The 21,753-nt window shown below is 34.3% G+C and overlaps 3 protein-coding genes and 1 long non-coding RNA gene across 5 annotated transcripts; 1 reads left to right on the top strand and 3 right to left on the bottom strand.

Moving 5' to 3' along the window:
- Positions 1-537: 537 nt before the first annotated feature.
- LOC139096790 (uncharacterized) lies at positions 538-5,320 on the bottom strand. Its single transcript, XM_070648543.1, has 8 exons — positions 5,126-5,320; positions 4,451-5,064; positions 3,515-3,710; positions 3,098-3,228; positions 2,158-2,274; positions 1,583-1,858; positions 1,200-1,332; positions 538-1,001 (listed from the first exon to the last, which is right to left on the bottom strand). The coding sequence occupies exons 1-8, from the start codon at positions 5,232-5,234 to the stop codon at positions 646-648; spliced, it is 1,932 nt and encodes a 643-aa protein (XP_070504644.1). The 5' UTR covers positions 5,235-5,320; the 3' UTR covers positions 538-645.
- A 466-nt stretch (positions 5,321-5,786) lies between these two features.
- LOC139096883 (uncharacterized) lies at positions 5,787-7,745 on the bottom strand. The gene is made up of 3 exons (XR_011545009.1): positions 7,587-7,745; positions 7,141-7,258; positions 5,787-6,835 (listed from the first exon to the last, which is right to left on the bottom strand). It is a non-coding gene; the product is annotated as an uncharacterized lncRNA (long non-coding RNA).
- A 51-nt stretch (positions 7,746-7,796) lies between these two features.
- On the top strand, positions 7,797-14,779 carry LOC139096751 (polycomb group protein Asx-like). 2 transcript variants are annotated; one of them, XM_070648511.1, is made up of 7 exons: positions 7,797-8,149; positions 9,832-10,897; positions 11,273-12,125; positions 12,592-12,686; positions 12,744-12,986; positions 13,044-13,814; positions 14,134-14,779. In XM_070648511.1, exons 2-7 carry the CDS (start codon positions 9,920-9,922, stop codon positions 14,587-14,589), a joined length of 3,396 nt encoding a protein of 1,131 aa, XP_070504612.1. In that variant the 5' UTR covers positions 7,797-8,149; positions 9,832-9,919; the 3' UTR covers positions 14,590-14,779. The 2 variants fall into 2 exon arrangements, with proteins under 2 accessions (XP_070504612.1, XP_070504604.1); XM_070648503.1 differs by having other exon boundaries at positions 12,592-12,986.
- A 1,448-nt stretch (positions 14,780-16,227) lies between these two features.
- On the bottom strand, positions 16,228-19,678 carry LOC139096808 ((11Z)-hexadec-11-enoyl-CoA conjugase-like). Its single transcript, XM_070648565.1, has 6 exons — positions 19,629-19,678; positions 19,286-19,567; positions 18,511-18,655; positions 17,391-17,727; positions 16,678-17,213; positions 16,228-16,423 (listed from the first exon to the last, which is right to left on the bottom strand). The coding sequence occupies exons 2-6, from the start codon at positions 19,340-19,342 to the stop codon at positions 16,359-16,361; spliced, it is 1,140 nt and encodes a 379-aa protein (XP_070504666.1). The 5' UTR covers positions 19,343-19,567; positions 19,629-19,678; the 3' UTR covers positions 16,228-16,358.
- Positions 19,679-21,753: the final 2,075 nt, after the last annotated feature.

Genomic DNA, 21,753 nt, shown 5'->3' with positions numbered 1-21,753 from the left:
ATTGTGAATCGTTTGGTGCATCCGGGATGTTTGCAGATGTATCTGGCTGTATTGAGATGTTGGAGTTCCAGATGCTCTTTTAGGTAGCGCTTGTTGGTAAACACTTTGTTGCAGATCTCACATTGAACCTTGCCTTGGGGTACGACGACTTTTTGCTTCTTTTCTCGCGGTGGTTTGAGGTTCTTCAGGCTGTCGCGTGTCTGTGGATGAGAAGGATTGGAAATTGATTGAATTTTTAGGCTACGAATTGTTGGGGTTTGAGGTTATTTGGGTAAATTGGTCCATTTACCCATCCTGGATTTGAATCTGCCCTAGAGTCCCCTTCAACCCCTAGACCAGGTCAATATCAGCATCAAATTGGTCATAATCCGGGATTCGAACCAAGAACTCCATCCAATTCAATCCCTGGATTCGAACCCCATTTGTCAATCCAGAGAACAAATTAGTCAAATTCCAGGATTTGAACCCAAGACCACATCCAATTCAATCCCTGGGGATTCGAACCCCGCCTATCAAAAATTGATCTAAATTCCCAAATTACAATAATTAATTAAATTTATTCTTTATTTTTTTAATCAAATTTAATTTAAATACAATACTTTTTTTTAATAATTTGCACTATGAAATAAGTTAGTAAGTTAAGCTTCAATTCTCAAGATCTTGTGTATCCTCATTAACATTCCTGCCAAAATGTTCCTCCTGCACCACACGTGGCATATCAAATTGTGGCTCCATTTTCATCATAAACTCATTATTCGGTCTATAAACTTGTGGATTATTCATCCTTAAACTATTATCATCACACATGTTTTTGTAGACAACATCGCCATCCTTGTCCTTAACTCGATGCTTGGCATTTTTAGCTTCATGAAATCTTCTTAGGAACGTGTAGAGCGCAATTGATGCTTCTTCCATATTTAAGTAGGTATTTGGTGTGTTTCTGTTGACTATTTCGTAGAATAGAGAGATGTGACCGACCATGTCTTTGATTGCTAGGCGACCTGAAAGATGGAAATGATTATTGGATGGGTTTTGAGGTTATGTGGTCATCTAAGGTGTGGGTTGGGTCGGGTTTTGTGCCATATAAGGTCAATTCAATTGCAAATCCCTCAAAAATACGAAATTATGCCTCAATCAGCTTGAAAAGCTCTAAAAATTGCAATTTTGAGTGCTAACCCCTCAACTTGACAATATCTTACCCTGAACATTCGTCCATCCAATGGTGCTGAGGAATTCAGGTGCGAAATACAGATTTAGCAATGATCCAACTAACCCAATCTTTGGATTCGTTCTCTTGCTTATGTTTTTGATTTTAGCTGCATAATGTTCAATCTGTAAAGTAAATCGTACAATTAGGACTAAGTTCAAGCCAGCCTCATCCTCCAAGGGTTGGAACTGATCAAATTGACCAAAACTGGACCAAAATTGATCCAAAACTGACCAAAAATGCTCAGCGTGACTCTGACTTGGTACCAGATTCAGTTGAAACTCAGAGCCATGCCAGAATCATCTAATCCAGGTTCCGGATCGATTGACCAACTTATTATCAGTTCCACAACCTCCCATATTTCAAATTCCTTACCATTCTCTCCCTCTTAATTGAGAATTCACTCGAAATTAACGGATTCCTGTCATATTCAATCAAATTTTCTTCCATTTCTGTCAATTCTTGTTCACATGAGATTGCCTTTGGACTTAACTGATCTTCTTCTAATGGATTTTGCATTAATGACACTCCAGTGCCTCTACCTTGCACCATATGCATCAAATAATTGAGTTTTTTCTTGAGATCTCTTAATTGTGTGTTGAAATTTGATTCCATTTGTTTCATTTTCTCGTTTTGGAGTGGCTGGATGTTCTGAAAGTTGATGGGAAAATTATATTAATTCAGGAATTTTAAGTAATCAAGCAGAGTTGGAAGTCAACTTGAGTTTTGTATGGAGTCAAGTATACTTGAGTCAAGTCTGATTGTATAAAATTGACTTGAGTTAAGTTGACTTAAATCAATTCAACTTGAGTCAAGACTACTTAAGTCTATTCAACTTGAGTCAAGTCAACTTAAATCAATTCAACTTGAGTCAAGTCGACTTGAGTCAAGTCAATTTAAGTCAAGTCAACTTGAGAGTCGACATCGAGCTCTCTTATTAAGACACTTACCATTTGAGATTGAGTTTGGAATGATCTTTGTAGATAATTTTGCCTTGAAAATCCCATTGGAGCACCAAATGGCCGATTGTTGAATGAAAATGAAGGCATGAAGTTTGAAGAATGAGGCTGAAATCAAAAGAATTTGTCAAAAATTATCAAAATTAATTCAAAATTTTCAGTCATTTTTACCAGTATTGAAATTTTTATAAGCTAGCAGTTCAGTGGTAATTTTCTTATTCTATCAAAATTTTGGCATGTCTCAACATGACCTCCTATCCATCAATAATAACCTCAACCTCCGGCATTTTCTTATGTCGAACTCTTTTGACAACTTTACCCAATTTATTGTCTTTTGATAAAATTTCATCTTTTTGCTTTTTCCAGCGTTTAATTTGCGACGCATTTACGCCATAATATTCAGCTGCTTTTGACACAGACGTTGCTTCCGCGTACACAATTGCATCGAGTTTATGACACAGTGTGTATGTTCGTCGAGATATTTTTGGTCTTACTGTGGTCGGCGTGTCATTGATGAAAACTTCTTCTGATTCTTTGTGTTCCTGAATTGGATGATTGATTGGAATTTGGAGTTATGCTGGATTTTTGGACAGATTGTCTTCTTTATAAGCTATTAGCCAACAGTCTGAGCTCTTCTGAGTATTTAGATCAGTGTTGTCCAAACTGTGTGCCGCGGCACATCATGTACCATGTCATGAATTGCATGAAATGTGCGGTTTTGGTCGTTGCTTACCATTAAGGAGTGCCGCGACACACAGCTTGACCAACACTGAATCTAAACCTCAATTATCAAGTAAAATTCAAAATTTTGTCCACTAAAGAGCTCAGAAACATTGAATAAAAGCATTACAAATATCAACAACAATTTCTCATACTTGACGAACTCCACTGAGCTAGTAGCTTATAACAAAATTAATTATGGAAAACATACCTGTTGACTATGAGATGAGTTGCTAAAATCTGATGAAAATTTTGTCTTTTTGGCTTGTGGACCTGAATCTGGCTTGAGGTTTCTTTTCTGTAAACGCATATTTTGGAGACGTTTGGTGAGCTCATATGAAGCTGGAATTAAAGAGATTTTGTTACTTTTTTGGAATTTTGGCAGTATTGAAGTGAACAACCTCCTTCGATCCACTTCGACCCTGTACGACCCTAAACGATCTTTTTTGACCTTTCGGTCCTTCTCTGACTCTCTTAGATATTGTCCGATCTTTTTCAACCTTCTACAACCTTCTTCGACCTTTTCTGACCATCTAAGATACTATCCGACCCTCTACGACTTTCTCAGACCCTAATCGAACTTCTACATCACAAAATATCTAAGAATTTAATTCAAATCAACACTTACGAATCTTCTGCCTCAGTATTTTCACTTGATACTGCACCCAATCATCGCCAGGCTTGTTAAAGAATTTAGCAAAATTTTCCGGTTGTTGGAGTGATGGCGGTGGATAGTAAATGTATGGATTTCCATCCTTTGAAAACATCCAACTACTTCGGACCACATAAACGCCTTCACTGTCTTCGACTAATGCAAATGTACTCTAAAATTAAAAAATATGAATTAGATAAATTAGCAAAAATTCAAAATCAGGTATTAACATGGCATATATTAAGGTATGTAATAATATTCAGATAAGACTTGTGCCCTAAACTTCCTATCATTTGAATTTTTGCTTTGAAAATTTTAAAGACACTTACCAAGAAAATTAACTTCTGTTCCTTATCATTTGATTTTAGAAAAATTCACTTGAAAATGTAACAAAAACTCAAATTTTGACTGTTTCCGAGGGCATACTCAGTTCAGAGTTGGCAGGACGTCTGGAGTCCGGACTCCAGTTCTCCAACTCTGACTCAATTATACTAAGTGTCTTTACAAAGGTTGGGTTTGGTATTAATGCCATATTTTAGGGATCTAAGCAGGATATGTAGTAGCTAGGTTCGCAAAGATGCGCAAAGCTTAAGGTTCTATTGTTCAAGGTGCGCTTCTTGATGCGTAGACCTACGCACCCAGGTGCGCAGACCTGCGCATTTACTTTTGGTTTTGGCAAACCCTAGTACTAACCTAGGAACCAGTGTTAACCTAGTATTTACTACTAAAATACTAACTAGAAATTTTCTAGTAGGTAGTATTGAAATGGTAACTAATACTAACTTAATAGCTAGTAATTAGCATCAAACAACCTAGTTTAAAAGCCCAAATACCTTAAAATCATAATCTTCAATTCCCTAAACCTTCAAATCCGAATTCCATGTCCAAAATCAAACCCAATAAATAACTCACCTCATTAATCTCTTCCTCATCAGCATCATGAACGTTCCTCAAATGCCTCGTCAGTCTGTGTGGCACGTTAAAAGCTGAATTACATCCAGGTCTTGGACATGAGTAAAGCCTCTCATTTCTATGTTCAGCTTTATGTGCAACAAGCCTCGATCTCTTCGAAAATGCCTTTGAACATTCATCACATTCGAATTTAGCTGACGAGTCATCATAATCTGGATCATTATCATTAGTTGTGGACTCATCATCATCAGATATTGGTGGATTCATGTCCTCATATTGACCAAAATCATCATCAGCCGTTCCTTCATAATCATCATCATCTTGATTATCAACATGAAAATCATCATCGTGGGTCGACTCATCATCCTTGTCATTGTACGACACAGTTGACCGATTTTGATCAAATTCATTCTTTACAATTGAAACTTCGGTCGATTCCAGTGGATTTGCAAAAATTTTCTCCTCAAATGGCTGTCGCTGCGGGGTGTCTTTGACTTGATTTGAACTCGTACCGGGACTGTAAAGGCTGTAAATTTCGTGACATCGTTTTTTAAAGTTGTAGCAAGCTTTAAGCTCCGATTGACATGATCTGCAGATTGTGTAGTGATTTTGGACTGAAAATTGAGAAATTTTTGTGAATTTTTTTTGTTGTTTTTGACATTTTTAAAGTTTTACCTTTCAATCCGGTGACATCGGTGAACATTTTAGACACCAGACCTGATGATGGCATCGATATTGGACCCGGCGACTCATCGCATGCAACACAATTTGTCTGATTTGACATTTTGACATGAAAATTTGTCAAATTTTTACACTTTTTTAATCTTCTTATGGTTTGTTTGTGACTGAAAAAATTGAAAAAAGAAGCGATGAGGGGTGGGAAAAAAAAGTTTGTGAATATTGAAAGAATTTGTGAGGTTCTGGTGAGAGAGAGAGGAACTGGGAGAGAGAGGAAGACATGAATTCTCTCAATTTACTGTACTGATGATCTGTTTGGTAGATTGTATGAATATTCTTTACATTCCTGAGTATGGAGTATGATTGGTTCAGCTAATGGACTTCAGGTTGACCCTATGGGTGTCCAAAGGTCCTAGGTTCAATCCCAGATCACGTCTAATTTTCAAATCTTTTGTTAAAAATTCATCGTTTTGGTCACAAAGCTCTTTTCGTAGGTTTAAGTGCAATTTTGAGCATTTTTAGGCACATTATGAGTCTTCACTGCAAAGAAAGGGTGGGCAGGGTTCAAATTGTACATTATTAGGCGTTACATCATTATTGAACGTCCCAAAAAATAACCAATTTCAATTTTTTTGTATAATTTTTATTCAATAATTTACGAAATTTGTGTATAAATTCTTTAACATTTTGGACACCAAAACAGCATTAAATTTTGATACATTTATTATATAAAAAAAAGCATTTGATTCACTGGGATTTAATATCAATTTTTTTGATTAGAAAATAATTTAGAGTTTGCCTTAATTTAACTGAATCTCATTTACCTTGTTTAAGTTTGTCACGTCTTATAAAATTGCGATAATTTGATTTTTTTTTTGTCGATTTATGCTCTTGGGTTTTTAATGAGATTTGATAGAGTTTTGTGATATTTTGAGTGGTTTTTGGGACATGATTGGAACTTAGTGGTCACTTTTTGGTGATATTGACTGGATATTCGTCAATGTTGGGATGTAAAATGGTCAATATCGATCAAATTTGTCAAAAAATGATCAAAAATTTGACAATTTTTATGGAAAATGCCAGAAACTGATCAATTTTGATCAAAAATGACCAAAACTTGGACAAATTTGATCAAAAATGATCAAAATTGACCAAAAAATGATCAAAAAACCATCAAAAAATCATTAAAATTATTCAAATTGTGATTTTTAAGTTCCGCAGCCTCATTTGACCCTTTAATTCGGAATCTACTTGACCAACCTTCCAATCAAACGCAATACACCACATATCACCCTCTCAAATCCCACCCAAAATCCTCAAAACAACGAATTCATCAAGAAAATATTCTGAAAAATGAGCGAAATACTCAAAAGCTCCTGTTTCGGTACACTATACCGTCTTATCATCTCCGGAATAGCAAAATAATTTAAAAATATTAAAATTGATAATGAATGAAGCCAAAAATTTTCATCATCATATTTCGTACTTAAGTACATTAAAAGCACACATTGTGTTATTATAAAGACATCCAAAAATAATTTCCAACATTTTTCAATGACTATAAATATGGATAATGTAAGTGATGTGATGATTATAAGGTTTTTAAGATGCCAATAGTCGACATTGTATATTGATAATAGTTGAATATTTATAAGTGGTACATATAAGCAGTTGGACACAAGTGATGATGACTTTTCGTGGAGTAATCTGTGGGATGGGAATTAAATATTGAATTAGATCCAAATTCAGGTCAGAATTTCAAATTGAATTAGAGTCAAATTTAGTCAAAACCCAAAGGTCAAAATTCGGTCAAAATTTGTCGGTCAGAAATTCGGTCAAAAATCAGTCAAGTCCTAGCCAAAAGTTAATCAAAATCTGTCAGTCAAAATTCAGTCAATCGTCAGTCAAAATTCGGTTATAATCAGTCTCGGTCAAAAATTTCAGTAAGTAATTCAGTCAAAAATTCAGCCAAGTTAGTCAATCTGCCATAAATCCACCAAACGGATACTCACATAAGCTTATTCGATGCAATAGGATTAGAATAAATGATCAGTCCCAATAGGAAATGTAATAGAGAGTAAATCAATGTTGAGGTAGCGAAGATCAGCTCATTGTTGCTCTTTTTGATTGCTGTAAGATAAAATATCATAAAATTTTCATTTTTGGGGAATTTAAGGCCAGTTTTCCTTCAAAATATTGAGAATTTCTACTCAAAATTGCAGTTTTTTGTGCAATTTAAAATTTAAATTTGAGAAAAATTCAAAAAAAATAGAAAATTCTTAAGAATTCTCATGAACTTCACTAAAATCCAGCAATTTTTGTCAATATTTCCAATTTTTCACTCAATATTCTACAAAATTTCATTAAAAATTCATAAAATAATCGAAAATTTCCACCATACGCAATTGAACTTCATTAAAATTATCAAAAAACTCCAAAAATCCCATCAAAAACTCACCAAATCCACAAACGCACACGCCTATGACCTGTATCAATGAGGTCTGAAATGAGATTTTCATGACTCAATCCGCTACATGTAGGCAGTCATGACTAAAGATCAACTACAAATTTTGACTGTAACTAAAATTTGCAAAAATATTTGTAAACAAAAAAGTCTCTCCCAAAGGGGCAGGAAATGGTATAAGAGAGAGTCCAGAACCTTACAACTCAGCTGTACCGTTCCACAACTCGTTTGTATTTGTAAAATTGACAAAAAAAAAGAAGAAAAAGAAAAAAAAAGTTTGAGAAAAAAATTGCACAATTTTTTAAAAAAATTCCATGAAATTCGCCAATTTCATGTTGATTTTCACCTAGTGACGTAGATTTTATGGACATTCACGACGTGCAGTCAAAGTTGACGTGAAAAAATTGCATAAAAGTTGATAATTTTACAAAAATTCCACAATTGTTGTTGTTTTTGGAATTTATATTTTTTTTGAAAGATTTTTGTGACTTTTTCTATCGAAAAAGTGAAGCATAAACGACTGCAATCATAATTCTGGAGCCGAGTGGGAGCACCAGGTGAGGATGACGTCCAGTTTGACATTAAAAATTGTCAAATTTGGGGATTTTTTTGCTCTTTTTTTGGAGTTGACACAAAGTTCAGTCACCTTTTCACCTTTAAATTGGTGAAAATTTGCATAAATGAGTCCAAAATTTGCATTTTTTGGACTTAAATTTGAGAAATTTTAATAAATTTTAATCAATTTTATTGGAATTGCCATAAAATTTGCACAATTTGAGGTGATTTTTGGAGATTTATTCAGAAATTATTGATGACATTTATCGATTTACTTTGGAAAGTTTCAACATTGAAGGAATTTTTTTTTTTCATGAATTTTTCAGCCTGTATTTGAAGTTTTCATGACTCATTAATGTTACTGTCTATTTTTTTTTGAGAAAGTACTGTGCAGACTTAGTGCTGCTCAACTAAATTTTTTGACATTTTTTTTTGTGACAAGTGGTTGAATTTTGAGGATTTTTTGGGGAATTTAATGTGAAATTTGGTCTAATTTTGAGGAGATTGTCGAGAATTTATTGAGAGTAATTAAATGTTATGGCAGTGATTCGTGTTTTTTTCTTTGTGGGTGTAACAGCGAGTTTATGTTTGCTGGCAATGCAGAAAGTTGAGATTTATATGAAAATAATGGCAATTTTTTGAAAGAAAATTCAATAAAATTGCAATAAAAATCCAGAAATTTCTTGAAATTTTATGCAATTTTCTACTAAATTCTAAAGTTAAGCACTTAATTCCACATATTCATACCAATTTTCAAAAGTCAGTACCTCAGAAGCCAATAGATACAATTATATAATTCCTAAACACATCATCATCTCCGTTCATCAATCCGTCTAAGTTCTGCTTTCTAGAATGTCCCAAAAAAACCAATTTAACTAGTCATTAACTAGACATTACTTACTTATTTACTTCGCTGGCTGTACAGATCAACTGTGATACATGGTCTCCCTCAGATGTCAATACCTAAATGCTATCCAAACTGGTCTCTATCGACAGCTTCCTTTCAGGAGTTCTTTTAGACATTAACATCCCTTTAAGTAGCTAATACGTTTACTTGAAACTTGAAATTCTTGATATTTAGATGTTTAGTTCGATTTAGTCTCATAGGAAATTTAAGTAGACCTCGCTCTAGTTCAACCTAGGAACTCATGAATCATTATTAGTTCAGTAGCCTAGCTGCCTAATTTTAGCTGAGAAATTGTCCAATTATGTTGAGTGAATTTTAACATAATTTGACCCAAATTGCATCAAATCAGCAATAACTCTGAGACATAAGAATTAATATCCAAATTAACTATCTAGAACGGCTGGCTCGAAAATAGAGCCGTTCACTTATTCAGTCAGGATACATCTTCCCTACGTCTGCTAGTAAGCAGTCACTCATTCAGAGCTTACTTTTGACTCACTTACTAACTTACGTCCTTGGCTGGGCGCACGAAGTCAATTGCCCGCATAGGGAATGTCTGATGAATGTCTTATGACTTTTCATCCAAAATTTAAGTTAAATTAGAGTCACTGATGATTATGCAACGCTTTAAGGATGTTAGAAGGGCAGAAGGTCTCGGTGATTCTCCAAATTACAGTATTAAGCAATCGACCCTTTACCAGAATGTCAACAAAGATTTTCCCATCAAATAATATCAAAATTCCTTCCAAAAAAACTAAAAATCTCATTTAATTTCAGCCCATTGGAGCTGCATATAGCTCCAGAGGAGCATGGTGACATCATAATCGAACTACCCAACGATGAAGTCCAACAATATCCCGTTGAAATGCCAAGTCCATCAATTGACCCGCTAGAAGTTCAACCAGTTCGTAAACGTCAACGACACAACCTCCTCGATGTCTCCAATAAGCCTATTATGCCATCACGAACAAGTGGTCGTATTCGTGTTAAAATGGAAGCAGCTGCCGCAGCCGAACAGCAAAAACAACAAATTCAACAGCAACAACAACTCGTGCAGGCAACGACAGATCAGTCAAAGACAACAGCTGGTGCACCACCCAAGCCACAAGTTGTAATAAAGCATCGACGACGGAGACGGCAGAAGCTGAATGGCGATGCCCTCGGCGAGATACAAATTGACGTTAAGAGACCAAATTCAGTTCTTGTTGATACATCAATTCGAGCACTGCTGACAAATTTTGCATTTTCCCAACTGTCACCAGAAAATCAAAAAATTTTAGTTGAATCACTGCCATTAGTTGATCGACCCGTGTCATCAAGTGATAATGAATCGATTATATTAAATCCGTCGAGTATTAATAATGAATTTTTTAATCGTGCATGTATTGAGTGGCGTGATCGTCTTGCTTATGGTGAATTTACAAATGAACATCAGACGAAGCTTAAAGCTGAACAGGAACGTGACAAGTCAAAAATTGATCCGTGGAAGGCGAGAAATTTTGAGGGTATTTGGGGTATTAAGACTATAAATAAGGAGAATTTGGGTAAGATGCTTGAAAAGAGTGCGATGGAAGTGAAAGGTCGAATGGAACAAGATGATTTTGAGATTCCGGAAGGATATATCAATGAAATGTGGAAAACTGAGGACGAGATGAAGCAAGATCAACAGATGCAGGATGAAAGTGAGCAGCTTGATGACTCTGAGCAGCCAGAAGAGTCAAAAGAGGATGAAGAAGAGGATGAAGATGAGGACGATGAGGATGATGAGGAAGAAGAGCCTGAGATGATGGATCAAGAAGCTGATGAGGATGTAGAAACTACAAACCTTAACACAGTGATGATGGTGAGCTATTTGTAAAGGATCGTCAATGGTTCTTTGTATTAAGTCTTGTGTGAAGGCACCTGAACATTGAGGAATCTTGTATCTAGTGTGAAGGCATCTGAACATTGAAGTCTAATGTGAAAGCACCTGAACATTGAGTCCTTATGCGAAGGCACCTTAACATTGAGTCCTAATGTGAAGGCACCTGAATATTGAGTCCTAATGTGAAGGCACCTTAACATTAAGTCCTAATGTGAAGGCACTTGAACCTTGAGCCCTAATGTGAAGGCACCTGAACTTTGAGATCAAGTTTGAAGGCACCTGAACCTTATTAACAATATTAAACCTTTAAAAATCTTCAAAATTCTAACATATTTCCCAATTTCCTCATTTTAGCCATCACCATCACAGAATCCATCAGTATCAACATCCGTTCCAACTCCACCAGAGACCGTGACATCAACCCAACCTGATATGAATGATACACCACCGCGTAAATCACCATCACCGCCACCACCCATGCAAGTATCAACACCAATTAAATCACTAGAACCACCACTACATCAGCCAGTTATTGCCGAGGCAACAAGTAGTGCCGACGATATACCAACGATCTTAGAAATGGACTCACCAGAACCATCGACATCGAACTTTATAGCTGATGATGATGATGACATAGCAAGTCATGTTGAATTGTCTAGTGACGGTATGCCTACTCAATGGTATCATCAGCATGAACACGATTACCTTAAGAATATTCCTGAGATGGAGCCTGAATCAAGTGGAATGGATATGGAAGGTGTCGGTGACATCATTGATGATACAGCTGGAATTGAACTTATTGAAAATGATAATGCAATTGAGAGTGTCATAAGTGAGAACTTTTCATCGTCATCGCCATCACCTGAACCTCAACACATACAAGAACAACCTCAACAGCAACAGCACATTATCACGACACCAGCAGTCACACGAATCACAAACTATGACACGGAATTACCACAGGAAATTTTCCATAAAAATGAGCCACAGCAGATGAATGCAGCCTCAACATTCTCACCGAATAGCGGTGTTTTAATCAATAATTATATGAAACAGACACATGAGGAGCAGGCACCCGTTGTGGTTGTTGCTGATCCATCACCACAATATAATCAAGTTGTTGTACAAGATGATCATAATGAGGCACAATATACAGATACATATATGATGGATGAGGCTGAAATTGATAGTGGAAATGCTTTTCATGGTGAGTTGATAATTGTGTGAAGGCACCTGAATATTAGAACTCTAATGTGAAGGCACCTGAATATAAGAATTCTAGTGTGAAGGCACCTGAACCTAGGAAATCTAGTGTGAAGGAACCTGAATATTAGAACTCTAGTGTGAAGGCACCTGAATATTTAGAATCCTAGTGTGAAGGCACCTGAACTTTAGAACTCTAGTGTGAAGGCACCTGAATATTTAAAATCCTAGTGTGAAGGCACCTGAACCTTAGAACTCTAGTGTGAAGGCACCTGAACTTTAGAACTCTAGTGTGAAGGCACCTGAACTTTATAATTCTAGTGTGAAGGCACCTGAATATTAGAACTCTAGTGTGAAGGCACCTGAACTTAAGAAATCTTGTGTGAAGGCAACTGAATATTAGAACTAATGTGAAGGCACCTGAACCTTTAAATCTAATCTAACCTCATTTTCATCCTCAATTTTTTCAGAAGAGATTCGCGTTACAATGCCCAAAAATGTCAAACTCGTCGCCTTTCCATCCGGTGTTAATTACATTAAAAATGACAATTATATAATTGAAGAGGTAAGCACCAAACAGAACCTCAACGACTACAACTACAAACCAACTAATAATTTTCAGACACCAAATCAACACCTATCCCAACAAGCCACATCAACACCGACATTTCGTACAAATGGTGCAAATATTCAACCAATTCAAAATTCATATTTTGTTGGAAGTGGAAATACATTTACGTACATTTCGGATATGGGTAATAAGATTGATACATCTGAACCAACGACGAGAATTGTTAAGCAAGAGTCCAACAGTGGACAGGGTCAACCGATGAAGCAGCGAATTATTTATGAAATATCCACTGAGGTAAGCATGGCATAGCTTAAAAGCCTTAAAATCACTAAAAATTGAATCTATTTGTAGCCGAAAGTATCCTACGATCAATCAACACACCACGTAACCTATGCAACACCACCTCAACCAGAAATATTCCATAAAATGGTCAATCATAATGGCACAACAACAATCTATACCGAATCAGCTGGTCCACCGCAAAAGAAGACAATAATACAGCGGAAAAAGCCAAATGATCCATACACCGTCCAAGTGGCACTACAAAGTGTCACAAATAATAATACAATCATTCTCAGACCAATTGGTAATGCAACGACACAACAAATGCAACCACAACCACAAAAATCAATTGTTCATATACATCGTGCACCACAAATAATGCAGACAACGTCACAGCCTGTTCAATTTTTCACAACAACACCGCAACAGACATTCTTGAAGAAGCAGACAGTTATAATTCCACAAATGGCACCGACATCGACAATTAAGACACAACCAAAATACACGACAGTTATTCGTGCACCGGTAGCACCACAAGTCATTACGGCGCCACAACCACAACAACAAGTTACGGCACAACAGTTGACGCCGGTGACAAATTCAAAGATACAACGACCGATACAGAAGCAGAAGGTAATCATGAGTACGAGTAGTTTGCAGCAATATCGAAGCTTTAATCATAAACCAAATGCACATGGATCGAGGAAGCAACTACATCCGCAACATATTATAAGACCAGCACCATCAACGGCTGTTATACCGACGACAACGGTGATTCATCATTCAATGGCAACTGAGGCTAAAGGAAATCAAATTCCAGTGATATTGCCAAGTAATGGGGTAAGTAATATGAGGGGTTTGGATGGAAGGGTGTGAGGGGAGGGAGGGGTTGGCCGTAAAAATTGGGAATTTACACTATAATATTTCAAAATTGCAAGGATTGTCCATGAAAATTGGGATATTTGCCTGCAAAAGTCTTCCAATTTAGAAGGGTTGGCCGAAAAAATCGGGAAATTTCAAAAAATCTATAGTGTCAACATTGATGGGAATGTCCATGAAAATCAGGAAATTTATCACAAAATAGACAAAATTCAAAGGGTTGGTCGTAAAAATAGGGAAATTTACTCAATATTAACTAACATTTTCTCAATAATTTCAGCCCGAGACGTTCACCCACCAAATCCCAGTGAGTCAAGTAGTGTCGGCATCACCGACCGTCGTCACCATCAACAGTGCACCGAATAAAAATATTTTTGTCCGACAAAATCGACCTCCACAGCAGATATTTCAGCCACAACATAATCAACAGATTTTCACCACAACCCAACCAACCCAAGCGACCGTCCTGCAGCAACAGTCGCCCCAGCTACAACAACAAAATCAAATTCAACTCCAAAATCAGTTCTTACAAAATCAGCAAATTTCGCTGCAGCCACGAATGAGAAATTTAAATCATCAACGACCACCGCCAGGCTCGGTGAATTTGGAGCGTAGCTATCAAATTTGTCAAGCTGTCATTCAAAATAGTCCGAATAGACATCAGCTGAATTGTCATTTAAAGCCACCACCGACAAGTTTATTGGGTGGAAGTGCGATGCAGCAGAAGAAATTTTGAGATTCGAATAGAAAAGTTGTGAAAATTTTCGTTGTTAAGTGAGAATTTAAAAAATTGTTGTTAAAAAAATGAGATTTTTTAGTTAAATTTTTTATGGGGGGGTTATGAGGATGGAGTGAGTGTGGGGGACAAAGTGAGATGAAAATCAAAAAGGGGATAAGGAGAGTTGTGAGATTTAGTAGTGAATTTCGAGGAGAAATTTAAAGATTTTAAAAAATTTGAAAATTTGAAAATTTGAAAATTTAAAAAAATTTGAAAATTTTAAAAAAATTGAAAATTAAAAAAAATTTGAAAATTTAAAAAAATTTGAAAAAACTTAAAAACTAAAAATTTTTAAATTTTTTTTTAAATTTGAAATTTTTTAAAAATTTAATATTTTTTAAATTTAAAAATTTTTTTAAATTTTTCAATTTTTTTTAAATTTTCAAATTTTTTAAATTTTTAAATTTTTTTAAATTTTAAATTTTTTTAAATTTTTAAATTTTTTAATTTTTAAATTTTTCAATTTCTCTTTAAAATTCATTTCTAAAACTCACACAAAAAATATAAAAAGTTGTTTTTGAATGCAAAAAATTATAAAAAAATTGAAAGAATTTTTCTACTTTGTGTGAATGAAAAAATATTTAAAAATCTTTTTTTTTGTTAAAGTTTCAATATTTTTACACGAAATAATGTAAAAATTTAATAATTTTTTAAATTCTGTACAAAAATTTTTAAAAAAATTAATAATAATGAGAGAAAAAAATTTATAATTTATGTATAAAAAAAAGTGTAAAAAAAATCGTTAAAAATTCATGAAAAAAACTCCTGATTGTGAAATTATTTTTGCTATGTTTTGCAGACCTGCATTTAAATTAAGTTAAAAATACGCACTAACTATCAAGGCTATCAGTAATAAAATATAGAAAAATTGCAACTTTTTGTACTAAAAATTTGACAGTGAAAATCAATTAAAATTAAAAATTTTGAAAATCCAAACCAGTGAAATTAAATTTTGATTAAAAAAAGTTAAAATTGCTTTCAATTCAGTGCGGTAAAAAAATTCTATAAAATTATAGGAAAAAATATGAAAATCTGAAAAAAATTTAAAATTTGTAAAAAGTAATAAAAATCAAATTTTTTTTATTGTAATTAGCAAATTTATGAATCTTCAATTAGAAAATAATAAAGATAAAAAAATGAATTTAAAATATTAAATTTTATTGTTTTTAAAAAACTTTTTGTTTTATTTTTAATTTTTTTATTTTTTTTTAAATTTTTTTTAAAAAATTGAAAAAAAAAAAAATTTAAAAATTTTAAAAAATTAAAAAAAAATTTAAAATTTAAAAAATCTAAAAAATTTTTTAAACATTTAAAAATTTAAAAAGTTTATGTTTTTAAAAATTTAACATTTTTTTTTAATTTTCAAAATTCTTTAAATTTTTTTTTATATTTTTCAAATTTTTTTTAAATTTTTTTTTTTTTTTAATTTTTTTTATATTTTTTTTTTGAATTTTTGAAATATTTTAATTTAAATTTCTAAAAATTTAAAAAATCTTTTATTTTATTTTTTATTTATAAAAATCTATTTTTATTTCAATTTTTAAAATATTTTAACAATTTGAAAAATATTCAAAAAAAATGTTAAATTTCATGGACTATAAACTATTTTGTGTTATTAATGAATGCATTCTGGTCCATTTTCTAGAAATGTCTCAATATGGAATGGTGAACAAATATGATTGACTGATGGGTCGGGCTACAACATAAGTTAAGGTGCATCACAAAAATCATACAAATTTCTTGTTTATCGTTTGAATTCCTTCAATTTCCTCTTTTGGTAAGTCTGTGTCACCTGAAATTAGACATAATAAATTAGTTGACTTTTGTCTACTTCTTGAATGCCTTCCCGAGCAGCACAAATCGGGTAGTCGACCAATAGGTCCACATGACTCTGGCTTGGTGCTGGATTCGGTTCAAATTGCACCATGCCAAGATCATGCCGACCTGGTACCGAATTTTGGATCTGATGACCAATGTCTGCTTCTTGGGTCTATCCCTTGATAGGAGCTAGACACTCAGCTAAGAATCTAATCCAATAATCCTTACCTAATCCCCAAAACACCTCTGATGGTGCCTCACTGCACTCCTCCTCAGCACCACAATTATTATTCAAATAATCCTCATTCAATTGCTGCTTCTTAGCTTCCTCAATAGCAAACGGATGACTTCCATCACCAGTCCTCAATACTCTCTTCCTGATCAAGTCTTCAGATGCAACCTTCAAGTCTGTCGCCCATCCAAGCCATGCAAAAAAGTCAATAAAAATCATACCAAAATTGTGCCTGTATAATGGCTTCTCAGACACTTTATAATCCCATGGGAATGTATGATGGAAGTTATGCCAGCCTTCACCAAATGTAAATGTTCCATTAAGTAACGAGTCAGATGCAGCAATTGTCTTATCATAAGGCTTCCAATCTCCAATATGTGCAATTGAGTTCGTGCACCAGACAATGTGAAGTGAGAGGACATAACGACAGATGACGGCACAGAAGGCTTGCCAGACTGTAACTTGCCAAAAGTACATGGATATTGCCATTGGGATGAAGAAGCTGAAGATGAAGACTAGCTGGTAGTAGTATCTGGAAGAAAATGGATGGAAATTAGTGGAAAATTGGGGAAAATTGCGGAAAATTGTGGAAAATTCGATAAAATTCAAGAAAATTCGAGAAAAATCATTGAAAAATTGAGGAAAATTCTGGAAAATCCAAGAAAATCCACAAAAATGCTTCAAAATTCCCCAAAAAACCCAAACTTACTTCCTCTGAAACTGCAATACCGGCTCAGCCTCAACATCGCTCATATCGATCTTTGCACCAAACTTTTTCACATCAGGATGCTTCTTACACATCAACCATCCCATATGCGAAAAAAAGAATCCACGATTTGAGTTTGTTGGATCTGCATTAGTGTCGCTGTACTTATGATGAACTCGATGATCACGTACCCACTCAATTGTGTCATTTTCCATTGATATTGTCTGAAGAATCATGAGAAAAACTTGAAGTGGGAAATTTGCTTTGAAGCTACGATGTGACCAGAGCCGATGTGCACCGGCAACAATACCGTATCCAGCGATGAATCCGTAGATTGTGTCTGTAAAAGAAAGGGGAAGAGTTTGGGAATATTTAGTAAGGTTTGGAGTGACTTTTGGATTATGTGGAATGGGAGATTTGGTGAATTGAGGGGTAAGGAGTGGGGTGGGTATGAAAGGGGAGGGTATGCAGGGATAGGGTAAGGGTCAGATGCTCAAATGTACAGTACTGTACTTTCATATAAAAGCAACAATGTACTGTTACAGTATGGCACTTTAGGAGTGTCTGACCCTTGGGATGGGGTACAGGGTTGACCTCCTTACTAAGGTTAAGGAGCGTATTAAGGGGATAGGGGAGCTTGGGGTTATTAACCCCTTCTTTATTGACCGAATCCCCAAATGCACAGCTATTCCCACATGTATCAGTTTCACATAAATGACTCCAACCCACCCTACACCCTCCTGATCATCATCTAGGTATGCCCCTGCCAAGCTTAAACCCCTCAACCTCAGACCCTCCTGATCACTCAATTCATAAATCTTTAATATTGATAAAATCAATGAATCACTTGATTCAGTTTCATAACAGCATATGTCGTAGCTTGTTGCTTGGATTGTCACATAACAGCAACATCGAATATCATAAAATAACCGAAAATTGGATATTAAATATGCGGAAAAGGCCGAAATTGAAAATTACAATATATGATGTCAGGTGTTATGTTAAGATGTGCCAAGGAAAGGAGGGCAAGTCTGTTAATTATACTTTAATTAAGTACAATTGCGTAACTTTTTGTTGTTCAAAAGCTTTTAATGAAAATTGTAAATTTAATTTTGGTACTTACGGAATATAAATAAATCACGATTAAAGAAATGGTAGACTTGAAAGGCACAGTAATGAAGGAACACGAAAGCTGCAACATTTCTCCAAACTATTTCGGTTTTGAATGGTTTTTCGTCAATTTGTTCTGTTGGAATGTGATGGTCGACCTGGAAATTGATTTTAAAATATTTTCACTTTTTTCAAATTTTAAAATTTTTAAGATTTGAAATTTCAAATTTAATTTTTTTTTAAATTTTTTATGATTGATATTTTTTAAATTTTTAAATTTTAGAATTTCAAATTTTTTATATTTTCTAAATTTTAAAAATTCAAATATTTTGAATTTTAAAAACTCGAATTTTAAATTTTTAAATTCAAATGTTTTAAATTTTCAAATTTTAAATTTAAAATTTTAAGATTTTAATTTTTTAATTTCAGTTTTTTAATTTTTTTAAATTTTGAAATTTTGAAATTTTAAATTATTAAAATTTTAATATTTTAACATTTTTAAATTTAAGTTTTGATTAAATTTGAATTTTTAAAATTTTATATTCAAATTTTATTTCTTTTTTTAAGTTGAACCAACTTTAAATGATTTTTTTAAATTTAGAAGTTTTGAATTTTTAAAATTATTAAAAACTAAATTTTAAATATAATTAAAATTTCAATTTTTTCAAAATTTAAAATCGTTATTTTTTTAAAATTTCTTTCTTTTTTTCACTAAAAAAACTTAAAATATCAATTTTTAATTAAACTTTTCAAATTAGTCCAATTATAACTTTTCTAATTTTTCACACCTTATGGCTGCTTATAAGCACATCACGTTGTCGATTTTCTTCTGATCTTGGTGCCATTTCTAGATTTAATTATTATTTAACAATATTCAGTCCAACTTTTCCACTCTTAAAATTAAATAAATTTCCAAACGAGCTTCAATGAAGCCCAACTGATCACTTGTGATGCTCGCGTAGAAATGAGATGTAAGAAAAACTTTACAGCCTGTGATTGTTCAATCATCTTGTTTATGGAATTAGCTCATCTGTCGTACCTTCGCACATTTTTCGGCCTGTGAGAACCACCTGACAATGGAAAAGGCTAGAAATGGTCGTTGAATATTCATGACAATAAAAAATAAGTTACAAAGATTTTTTTCTTCTTCTTCTTCTTCTTCTGTTGATGATAAATGGCTGGCAAGTTTAGTGATTTCGTAAGAAGTGCAATTTTTTGTGTAAAATTTTGAGACATTGTTATTGTTTTTTTTTAGTGGTGTAGATCAAGGTGTTGATTAACTGTGTAATTTTGGCACTAATTAGGGCAATCATTTGGATTTGAACTTGAAACAGACGAGACTGACGAAGATCGACGAAGGCTGACGAAATTTACCGAAGTCTGGCGAAGATTGTCGAAGACTGACGAAGATTAACGAAGACTGACGAAGACTGACGAAGACTGACGAAGACTGACGAAGACTGACGAAGACTGACGAAGACTGACGAAGACTGACGAAGATTGACGAAGATTGACGAAGATTGACGAAGATTGGCGAAGATTGACGAAGACTTACGAAGACTAACGAAGACTAACGAAGACTAACGAAAATTGACGAAGACTGACGAAGATTAACGAAGATTGACGAAGACTGACGAAGATTGACGAAGACTGACGAAGACTGACGAAGACTGACGAAGACTGACGAAGACTGACGAAGACTGACGAAGACTGACGAAGACTGATGAATACTGTCGGACATAATACTTCCAAATCAATCAATCTTCTAAACAACATCTTCTTAGCTGCTGCCAAGGATTCTAGCTCATGTAACCATAAAATTTACATATTCGAATATTTTATTATAATTTTTTACATTTTGCCAATAACAGAACTTGATCTCTACCAACGTTTTTAATGGCACGTCTTCACATTTTTATCATCAGAATTTTTACATAAAGCCCCAAATCAAGTCCATTAGCTTTCCTATTAAATGCTTTTTAATATTCACAAAAAATACAAAAATTTCTCGATTGCCTTGGATGGCGATTTTATTTTTTACATCTTTCTGCTGCTCTCGTGTAATCTTAAAATCGAAAGAATCAAACTATTGACGAGACACATGGCCATGTAAGATCTTGTAAATGTCCGGAAGAAAATCACGTTTTTTTTGGTTTTTTCCCTTCGATATTTTTGATTATTATAAATTATAATTTATATATTTTATGATTTCTGAGAAGCTTTTGAAGATGATATGACAAAAAGTGAATGGAATCGACAGTAACTGAGGAGAAGGTTGGTTCAAATGTTCACAATTTTGATGTAAACCATTAATCTCGTCACATTGTCTTGGATAAAAGCTTTAAGATTGATAATTTTACACAAAAATCCACAAAACTATGGATGAGACGTGACAAAGACTTTATGACTATTTTTTATGTTTTTGCATAACCGAATCTTCTGAATGAATTGTTGTTTAAGTGAAAGTTGTGAATCCGAGTGACACAAATTTACGAGGATGAGTTGATTCGCAAGCCAAATGTACCATTTCTATCAGGAGCGTATCCAAGGGGCTGGTTTCTTGGGATACACTTCGCTAACATCTCGCCAACAGCGACGCATACCCGACGCATACCCAGACGCATACCCGACGCATATCCAGATGCATACCCAGACGCATACCGGACGCATATCCAGACGCATATTCAGACGCATATCCAGACACATACCCAGACGCATACCCCGACCATATCCAGACGCATACCCAGACGCATACCCAGACGCAAACCCAGACGCATACCCAGACGCAAACCCAGACGCATATCCGACGCATGTTAATGGGAAGTGGGAGGTGTGAACTGAGTAGTCTGATTCCCAAATTTCCTGTGACTCCCCAAATGAAGACCCTTAGTCGACCGGGTAACATCTCTCAAAAAAAATCAGATTTGACTTTAAACATTTTTGTTTTGTTTGAATAAATTTGCAAACATTATGAAATGTTTTGTTGTTATGCAAACAAATGCACGTCGTATCTATCCGACTAGATATTATCCACAAAAACTAGGACTCATATTTAAAATACCAAATCTTTTATTCATACGTTCATAAATTCTCAGACTTTGTGGGACACATATGACATGTGATATTCGTTGAATATTTTGAGACTTTTGATGCTTTTGTGGATTAATGTGCTTTAGAATTGAGATAATTGATGAATAATAATGAATAATTGAACATCCAGTGTAGGGATTGATACTTTAGTCGCAATTACTGCATG

The sequence above is a fragment of the Chironomus tepperi genome, unplaced genomic scaffold (genome assembly GCF_022539635.2).
Source record: "Chironomus tepperi strain 1889 unplaced genomic scaffold, CSIRO-AGI_Ctep_v1 contig_34, whole genome shotgun sequence".
Lineage (NCBI taxonomy): Eukaryota > Metazoa > Arthropoda > Insecta > Diptera > Chironomidae > Chironomus > Chironomus tepperi.
The sequence above is the reverse complement of the archived record's forward strand: the minus strand, read 5'-3'. Positions and strand labels throughout refer to the sequence as shown.

Bases quoted from the DNA above. Each gene is read 5' to 3' on its own strand.
- LOC139096790 (XM_070648543.1), bottom strand. From the start codon at position 5,234: ATGTCAAATCAGACAAATTGTGTTGCATGCGATGAGTCGCCGGGTCCA. The intron at 5,065-5,125 runs GTAAAACTTTAA...CTCAATTTTCAG, and splicing joins CGATGTCACCGGATTGAAAG to TCCAAAATCACTACACAATC. The intron at 1,333-1,582 runs GTAAGGAATTTG...TTTACTTTACAG, and splicing joins CAATTAAGAGGGAGAGAATG to ATTGAACATTATGCAGCTAA.
- LOC139096808 (XM_070648565.1), bottom strand. From the start codon at position 19,342: ATGGCACCAAGATCAGAAGAAAATCGACAACGTGATGTGCTTATAAGC. The intron at 18,656-19,285 runs GTGTGAAAAATT...ATCAATTTCCAG, and splicing joins TGCTTATAAGCAGCCATAAG to GTCGACCATCACATTCCAAC. The intron at 17,214-17,390 runs GTAAGTTTGGGT...ATTTTCTTCCAG, and splicing joins GTATTGCAGTTTCAGAGGAA to ATACTACTACCAGCTAGTCT.
- LOC139096751 (XM_070648503.1), top strand. From the start codon at position 9,920: ATGCCAAGTCCATCAATTGACCCGCTAGAAGTTCAACCAGTTCGTAAA. The intron at 12,126-12,591 runs GTGAGTTGATAA...CAATTTTTTCAG, and splicing joins TAGTGGAAATGCTTTTCATG to AAGAGATTCGCGTTACAATG. The intron at 13,815-14,133 runs GTAAGTAATATG...CAATAATTTCAG, and splicing joins TGATATTGCCAAGTAATGGG to CCCGAGACGTTCACCCACCA.